Raw genomic sequence first — 9,256 nt, 5'->3', positions numbered from 1 at the left:
CGAGAGTCCGTAATGGATGGACTCTAGGATTTCCTTCCAATTATTACCTAATTTCAGTTATATTTGAGGAGCAAGAGTCCGTAATGGATGGACTCTAGGGTTTCCTTGCAATTATTACCTAATTTCAGTTATATTTGAAGAGCAAGAGTCTGTAATGGATGGACTCTAGGGTTTCCTTTCAATTGTTACCCAATTTCAATTATAAATCTCTCTCTCTCTCTCTCTCTCTCTCAAACAAAACTTCACCTTGAGATCGGCCAAGCCTCGTGCGGCGGGGATTCCCCAATTTAGACGAGGATGGGATGGGACGGGGATTAAAAAATTTCCTGTTGCGGGCGGGGACAGCGCAGCGATGGGAATGACTGTGGCCCCGCCCCGCCCTGCCTGCTTCAATCTTTAGTAAAGTTTTTCCCTGTTTGAAGGGAAATGGTATTTAGCACAACCACGTTTTCAAGTTTTGATTATTACAGCAACTCATCTCGTCTTTTATTAGTTAAAGAGAGTTGTCAAAGGCCACTACAGTTCCCAAAAAGCTCTCACAAGTCCACAAGCAAATTAAAACAGAAAAGACAAGAGTAGTTTGTGCAATTATTAAAACTTGGTTGTGCTGATATCATTTCCCTGTTTGATATGCTTCTCCTTGCATAACAAACACGGGGTTTTGAAATTTGAATGAACAGAAAAGAAAGTGCCTAGACAGTTAGACATGGCAGCTCCTCTGTCCCTGCAGACCCACATCCCCTCATCTAGTCATGAAAAAAAACCCCGCTTGAAAACCAATACCCTCATCAACAAAAACAACACAATTCAACCCCACCCATGTCTCGTTTTGCTCGAGAAATGCTCCAACATGTCCGAGCTGAAGCAAATCCACGCCCAAATGATCAGGACCGCCCTCATCTCCAACGTCTTCGCCGCAGGCCAAATAGTCGCCTTCTGCGCTCTCGAAGACCTCCCTTACGCCCGTCTTGTCTATGCCCAAATCCTCAATCCCACACCCTTCATTTTCAATTCCATAATTCGTGGTTACACTAACAAAAACTTAAATGGAGAAGCACTTTCATTTTATCAGGAAATTGTCGAACAAGGTTTCTTACCAGACAATTTCACCTTCCCTTCGCTTTTCAAATCTTGTGAGGATTTGAACCAAGGGAAACAGTTGCATTCCCACGTTGTGAAATTCGGTTTCCCCTCGGATTCTTACATTCAGAACACGTTGATGAATATGTATTCAAATCGCGGGTGTTTAATCTCTGCGCGCCGGGTGTTCGATAAAATGTCTGACAGAGATGTTGTTTCTTGGGCAACTATGATTGCCGCTTATGCGAATTGGGATCAGTCTATCGAAGCCTTGAGTCTCTTCCATCGGATGGAATTCGAAAATGTGAAGCCTAATGAGGTTACTCTGGTGAATGTTTTAACAGCTTGTGCGAGGGCGAGAGATTTGGAAATGGGGAAACGGATACACGAGTATATGATTGAGAATCGGATTGGTTTTAGTTTAATTGTCGCGACAGCTCTTATGGATGTGTATTGTAAGTGCGGGTCTGTCAATCTCGCGCGTAAACTTTTCGACGAAATCCCAGAGAGGAATTTGTTTTGTTGGAATATCGTGATCAATGGGCACGTTGAAGATAGTGATTACAAGGAGGCTTTGCTGCTCTTCCGCGAGATGCAGCTTAGGGGCATAAAGGCAGATAAGGTGACCATGGTGAGCTTATTGATTGCTTGTACCCATCTAGGTGCTCTCGAGCTTGGGAAATGGTTGCACGTCTACATTGATAAGGAAAATGTCGAGGTTGATGTAGTCCTAGGAACAGCACTTGTGGACATGTATGCAAAGTGCGGGTGCATAGAGATCGCATCGCGAGTTTTCCATGAGATGCCCCACAAAGATGTTATGACTTGGACGGCCATTATGACTGGTCTAGCGATGTCCGGGCATGGGGAGAGGGCTCTGGAGCTTTTCTACGAGATGCAAAGGAGTGGAGTGAAGCCAGACGCTGTGACCTTTGTGGGTGTCTTAGCTGCTTGTAGTCACACAGGACTTGTTGATGAAGGTTACCGTCATTTCAATTCCATGTCTAGAGTTTATGGCATCCAGCCTAGTGTGGAACACTATGGGTGTATGGTTGACATGTTAGGTCGCGGTGGTCACATAGCAAGAGCAGAAGAGTTGATTAGAAACATGCCCATGGCACCAGATTATTTTGTTTTAGGAGGTCTCCTCGGTGCCTGCAGGATTCATGGTAATCTCGAGGTTGCAGAGAAAGCAGCTCGGCAACTTCTAGAGCTCAACTCTGACTACGGTGGAGCCTATGTTCTCCTGTCTAACATATATGGTTCATTAGGGAAGTGGGATGAAGTTACGAGGACAAGGGAACTCATGGCACAAAGGAACATTAAGAAACCCCCTGGGTGCAGTTTGATAGAGGTGGATGGGATTGTTCACGAATTTGTCATGGGTGATGTCTCACACCCTCAATCCCCTGATATCTATGCAATGGTGGATGACATGGTGCAACGCTTAAAGGATGCCGGTTACGTTTTCAACAAATCTCAAGTGTTATTTGACATGGATGAGGAGGAGAAGGAGAATGCTCTCTGTCGCCATAGCGAGAAGTTAGCAATTGCCTTTGGGCTTATAAGTACAAATCCAGGTGCGTCTCTTCGAGTTGTGAAGAACCTTCGTATCTGTAGTGATTGCCATTCTGCAACCAAGCTCATCGCGAAAGTTTACAATAGGGAGATTATTGTGCGAGATAGGAATCGTTTTCATCAATTTAAGGATGGATCATGTTCCTGTAAGGACTTCTGGTGATGATCTTGTTTGTTCTTAGATCACATCATTTAATATTGATTAGCATAGGGTGGTGTATCAAAACAAGTTGTTCTAACATGAATGTATAGATTATTTATTGAGAAATGGAAGCTTGAAATATTCCAAGTACATTTTTCCCATATCTTGAGTGTTGTTTACTAGATTAGTAGCTGATCTTCATCATCTCAAGTATATGTTTTGGCTGATTGGGTTTCTTGTACTGATTAAACACCTCTATCTGGAAGCTGCAATTAGCCTTTTCCTAATCTGATTGAGCCAATTGATCATGCCTTCCATGGCTCAATGAAAAAACATGACAGAACTAAGAAGGAAATACCCAACATATCTTACTTTAGACTTCCATGAATTGGCAGGTCAAGAAGCTGAATAATACAAGGATAAACAAGATGAACTAGATACACTAAACCGTCTAACTGTTTAGCCACCTTCAAGACAATGAGTTTCTCCACTTTTGTGGGGTTTTTTTGCCTTGCACCAGCTTTGCCTTCATCTGTGCAGGCGTTCGGTGCTCCAACCCCACCTCAGACTCTCCACCACCTTCCTCTATCCTCTCTCCCTCCCTGGCCGGTCGAAATAAAGGCCCCCCTAGCTTTCGCCAACCAAAAAAACCCTTCCTTTTGTCCAAAAGCTTATCTATCTGAGCCTGCATTGAGTAGCACCGACTCTGGAGCTTGAGTACATCCTCGCGCAATCTCTGAATCTCATTCTGTTGAGCTGACAGTTCACGCTTTGATTGGCACCGGACAGACGCCTGAAGGGAAGGGTTCGGGCTAATCACCCTACTAAAGGAGCCACTCCAGTCAACATGACGCCCAACCTTTGCATGCTCAGAGAAGAGCACCTGGATTACAGCTCGAACAGGCAATCGTTCATTCTGTGCAGCATGTAGGGATGCCTCTGGCGATAGCTTCCGGCTATCGATCAATCTACAGAGAGCCTTCCTTTCTTGCTTAGGCGTGCTTGGATGTGCCTGCCAAGGGACATTTGAAGGTGTCACTCTATGGAAGAACATGAGCTTGAGGATAATTTGATCATTTTGGAAGATCGACTAATGATATAAACCAAAGTAACCTCAAACCAATTTTAAGTTAGATTTTATTAGTAAATGGGAAGTTACAGCCTCTTTGAAATTTAATTCCAGATCACTGGCTCTAATCTGTTTAGAGTTTTGGTCTCTCTGCATTTCTTGATTGTGAAGAAGACATAGTTGGCCCCAGATTTGAATGATCGCAGCCATTCATTTCTCAGGTTTCACTTTGGATAACCTATGGCAAAAAAACAAAAAAACAAAAAATAAAGTACCACTTGCCGGTCCTAAGCACAATAACTTCAGCCAAAAACTACATATAACCAACTGTTCAAATTCAACAAAAAAAAGTTACTAATGCAATATTTGGCAACCATGATTTTTATTTTTTATTTTTTTTCATGGAATATTATCTTTCTAGATGGAGAGGAAGGACAGAAGAGGAAAAGACCTGATCGGGACTGAGTTAAGGCTGGCAATTTCACCCGGAAAAGCGGGGATCCGCCCCGCCCCGCTCCGCTTGGGGAGGGGATTCCTCGATTTGAGTGGGGAAGGGGAAGGGGAAGGGGAAGGGGATTTAAAAAATTCCCCGGTGCGGGGAAGGGGAGGAGAAGGGGATGGAGTTCGCCCCGCCCCGCCCCGCATTAATGCTATTTTTTTCTTGTATTTTTTGAAGTGTTTTTTTTTTTTTGGGAAAGCTACTAAAAACCCCTTGGATCAAAACATATCTACAAGATTCTCCCAAAATTTTCATAATTTCCATTAGTAGAGTTTTGTCCCTGAAATAGCTTTTTATGTTTTCTTTTACCCATAATCCATTGGGCATTGTCCCTCATTATATTAGTATATTATCCTTAGAAATCCCTAAAATCTCTCCATCAAACCATCATTGTAAGGCAACATTAAATTCTTTGAAAATCTCCCTCCCCCAAATAAAGGCAACATCTCTCTGATGAGTGATGAGATTTTATATGGTGTGCGCTCGTATAGTCCATTATTTTTCAAAAAGTAATGTATGGGCTACACCATAGGATGATCCAAACCGTTCATTTGATAGGCTACAATTTAAAAGTACTTTACAGGCCACACCATAGATCATCCAAACCGTCCATTTGATGGGCCACAAAGTAAATAGATTGCGGCCCAAAAACCATTTCCATAGGATGATTGCAACCCTCCGATCTATAGAAGGTACCATAATATGCAATTCCTCTATAGATCAGAGGGTTGGGATTATCCTATGGAAATGATTTTTGGGCCACAACCTATTTACGTTGTGGCCGATGGGCAGTTTGGATGAAATGGACAGTTTGGATTATCCTACAATGTGCCCATCAAGTGGAAGGTTTGGATCATCCTATGCCTATGGTAGTATGGTGTGCCCATCAAATGGACAGTTTGGATCTTCTTATGGTGAGACACGTACAATACTTTTTGGCAAGTGGGATTGGGAATTAGGGATCTGCTAGGGACTATTGATCAATTAAATGAATCTGAGAGCAACCACCTTTGTCCCCATGTTGATAAAATGAATAAGACAAAATCTTAGCCTAAGTGGGTTGTGTGGCTACTCTCACATGCAACAGCCAAGCCGCAACATGCCTGAAGTGATTGTCCCTAGCAAATCTTTAGTTTTAAACCTAATATTTAACAAAGTAAAGTGAGAAAGTAAAGTGATTGTCCCCGAAGGATGCGGGGCGGGGAAGGGGAGGGGATGGGGATTAGATATTCCCCGTGGGGAGGGGAGGGGGAAAATTCCCCGCAGAGGGGAAGGGGAAGGGGACCCCAACATCCGGCCCCGCCCCGCCCCGCCCCGTTGCCAGCCCTAGACTGAGTGAGGAGAGGAAGGATGAAAATTATGGGAAAAAATACGAATTATTTTTCATTATTTCTTATCTGCTTCTCATCCTCTCCTTATTCATGTCCTCTCGAGTCTCTCCTCCCACCCTCTCTAATCTTTTCGCACCATTGATAAACTAACTTGGCCAAGAATTTAAGATTGCATGAACGGCATAATTTTTTAGATATAAGGGATCCAAAGCAAGGCCTATCGAATAGACTGTTCAGATCACTCAAAGGTGGAACCCACTATACCGTAGTGTGTGTACGCTGTAGTGGGAGTGCTTCACTATACTACAATGATGTCGTAGTGTAGTGGTAAAGTGCAAAATAAAGGAATATTGACCAATGGGGGTGCCCTTTTACCCCTTTTTTGCAAGGGTGCTTGTGAGTCTAGGTATCGATGGCTCGATATTTTTATTGTGTGCAACTAAGCTTAAATAAGCACCCACAAATATATTATTGATGGCTCGTTACAAGAGGCATGGACTTACTTTGAGATAGGTATCGATGGCTCGATACAACCCATCGTCAGTGGCACGAGCATGGCTAGGTGGAGCTCCGGCGAGAGCCATAAATTCCGGTAACATCAAATTAGCATCCACAGCGACCTCGGCGAGGTAGCAATCTATCAGCTTGGCTACCTTGACAAGTGCTGCTCCTCTCCTTGTGGCTTCATCCATGCCGATGAACTGTTTAACCAATCGAAGGACGAGCTCGGCGTCCAAAAGGGTTCCGCAACTGTGACTAAAGGCAGGTATCATTAGCTCCTTGAGAGAGGCCTGGTCGAGCTGCCACGAAATTCGTTTCTCAAGCTCAGCTCGATAAGCTGACTCAATCCCGACCATGTTGGCCGTTCGTAGGAGCCTTAGAAGGAAATTGCAAGACACTGAGTCCTCCTCCGGGGGGAGGACTCCTACTAGTGTCTCAACAAAGAACCTTTTCTTCATCCACGAGGCCGTGACACTCTCCGGCAATTTGGTTGGATTGTCTTGAAGTTTGACAGTCTCTTCACCAGAGAGGTCGGGAAGCCACTTGGAAGCGTAATGAACAATAATTGAGCCGATGAGGTCCGGTCGAACACCTTTGGACTTGAACCCGGAGACTGTTTTCACAAAGTAGTCCATGTCGAGGATGGACGTGTCGTCGAACCAGCATTCCCCGGCAAATTGTGTTGCCAGTGGCGGCTTTTCGATGGCGAATTCCGGCTTTGCCACCTTGTCAGATGATTTTGGGAAGAGGGGCCTCATTCTAGTGAAGAGAGAGAGAGAGAGAGAGAGAGAGAGAGAGAGAGAGAGAGAGAGGTCCTAGTTGTAGAGCCAAGAGTTGATAATGGTCTTATTGGAGGAATTCATGCTCCAAGGCACTTAATAGACAAAGGTGACCCGCGAGAGCTCCATACACTGTGATCCCTCGCTATCTCCATCTCAACATAGCTCCCATGTGAGTCATCGAGACCGTCCATCTAGATGGGTTTGCAATGCAAGAGTCACAGTAAAAAAAATCACACCAATCGGATAAACACAACCTTCGATCTTTCGGACCATGTCTTGTCAGCGGTTTATGATTTGCGTGCCCTTGAAGATCACCTATTGTGTGTATAATACAGCTCACACGTGCAATTGATGTTTGTCAGCCAACAGGATTAAAACACTCTGGAATTCAAGATGCCTTTTTAATCTGGAAAATGACAAATATTCAAGGCTAGTATTCTTGTAATTGCTACATGTAAAATGTTTTTTTCTTTTTGGGTTCTTTGTAAAAGGTAGAAGCTTGCTGCTTAAAGGTAGAGATGAAGAGGGGGAAATATTATATGTGGATTTTACTGTTGAGAGCATGGGGTGGAGAAGGGAGAAGGATAATGGGGTGATGGATAGAGGTTTGTTTGAAGGTGAGGGACGAAAGTAGAGACAAACTTCTCTTTTAATGCAATGCAATATTCCTTCTCTCCATGACACATTGCCATTCATTCTCTGCGACCAAGACAAAACTTTATAACAAGAGGCCAAAGGTTGACAATGACTTGAATCCCTATATGAGGCTGTTCATGAGGACAGCAAGCAGGGTTACTTTATCCTTGGACAACTTTGCTACCCTCTGTTTACATTGACCTTTATACTTGGATAAAATATTACAAGAAGAAAATTGGTGAATGGCAGGATACATAATTTTAAGATAAATTATCTAAGCAGGATAGGAACAGCTTATTAAGGATTTGGATCTCTCTCTCTCTCTCTCTAATGCATGCATTGTCACGTGCATCGTTAGATCATAGCGTGCATCATTAGATCATAGTAGATTGATCTAAGATCAGATCAACTGACCGATTAGAGTTCTTTTAGGGATAGAACAGTAACAATTAGTTTCTATAAATAAGAGGGTTAGTCTCTACTGCCATCAAATTGATCATCAGAAGATCTATCCCATCAAAGATATATATATATATATATATATATATATATATATATATATATATATATAGAGAGAGAGAGAGAGAGAGAGAGAGAGAGAGAGAGAGAGAGAGAATATAGAGAGAGAACATTTCCTACACACTTGTGTAGGTAAGTTACCTACACACTACCTTAAAATACAGTGGGGGCCCACATTGTTTGGGTGATCCAAATAATTCATTTGAATGGTCCTCACATAGATAGGGTGTCTACAAAAAATCAGATCCATAGGATCATCCTAACCATTCAAACTATGGAGGCAAAAAATGGTCTAATTTGTGAAGGTTTATGCACGTCCATTTTACCTCCGCAAATCGTAGGGTTGGGATGATCCTATGGATCTGATTTTTTGTGGACACCCTATCTATGTGAGGACCATTCAAATGAATTGTTTGGATCACCCAAACAATGTGGGCCCCCACTGTATTTTAAGGTAGTGTGTAGGTAACTTACCTACACAAGTATGTAGGAAACTTACCTACACAAGTATGTAGGAAATGTTCTCTCATATGTATATATTATAGTTTTGATTAGGTCTATTGTATATGTGACCACAACGGCAACAGCATCATGACCTACTCGGGTCTTTCTAGTGTATGTGATGCGAATGAAGCAGAGGTGTCTGCACTTCTCTTTGGGCTAAAATGGTATGGGAGGAACAATTTGGGCCCTCTTATTGTTGAAGGCGATTCATCTAACACTATTGCTTGGGCAAAAAAACAGATGTTGTGGTCCCTAGCAGTTAGCAAGATCGATGAAATCCGTGATTTGGCAAGATTTATCCGCATTCAATTCGTCCATATGCGGAGATCTGCGAACCAATGCTGATGAATCAAGGCAGGGGTGGATAGTGAAACTGTCGTGGTTGTCTATGCTAACGAGATGGACTAGCGCCCTATATTTTCTTATGTATTTCTCTATCAGATTTTCGATGGTTATTATCTGGATGACATGTAATACTGGGACATCTTTTACCTTCTTGTATGTTTTTCCATGATATTTCAATAAAATTTATGGAAACATTTGAAAAAAGGGATTTGCTGGGGCCCATCACAAAAGGCTTTTTGTGGCTGGTCTGACGTGAGAAAGACCAGCCGT

General features: G+C 43.0%; 1 protein-coding gene and 1 pseudogene across 1 annotated transcript; one reads left to right on the top strand and one right to left on the bottom strand.

The window, feature by feature from the left end:
- The first annotated feature begins 548 nt into the window (after positions 1-548).
- Positions 549-2,944, top strand: LOC143858697 (pentatricopeptide repeat-containing protein At5g06540 pseudogene; annotated as a pseudogene).
- A 148-nt stretch (positions 2,945-3,092) lies between these two features.
- On the bottom strand, positions 3,093-7,022 carry LOC143858699 (root phototropism protein 3-like). The gene is made up of 2 exons (XM_077369413.1): positions 6,203-7,022; positions 3,093-3,812 (listed from the first exon to the last, which is right to left on the bottom strand). The coding sequence occupies exons 1-2, from the start codon at positions 6,956-6,958 to the stop codon at positions 3,270-3,272; spliced, it is 1,299 nt and encodes a 432-aa protein (XP_077225528.1). The 5' UTR covers positions 6,959-7,022; the 3' UTR covers positions 3,093-3,269.
- Positions 7,023-9,256: the final 2,234 nt, after the last annotated feature.

Source organism: Tasmannia lanceolata, unplaced genomic scaffold (genome assembly GCF_043159265.1).
Source record: "Tasmannia lanceolata isolate RefF3 unplaced genomic scaffold, GAP_Taslan_0.1 ptg000026l, whole genome shotgun sequence".
In the NCBI taxonomy this organism is placed as follows: Eukaryota; Viridiplantae; Streptophyta; class Magnoliopsida; order Canellales; family Winteraceae; genus Tasmannia; species Tasmannia lanceolata.
The sequence above is the reverse complement of the archived record's forward strand: the minus strand, read 5'-3'. Positions and strand labels throughout refer to the sequence as shown.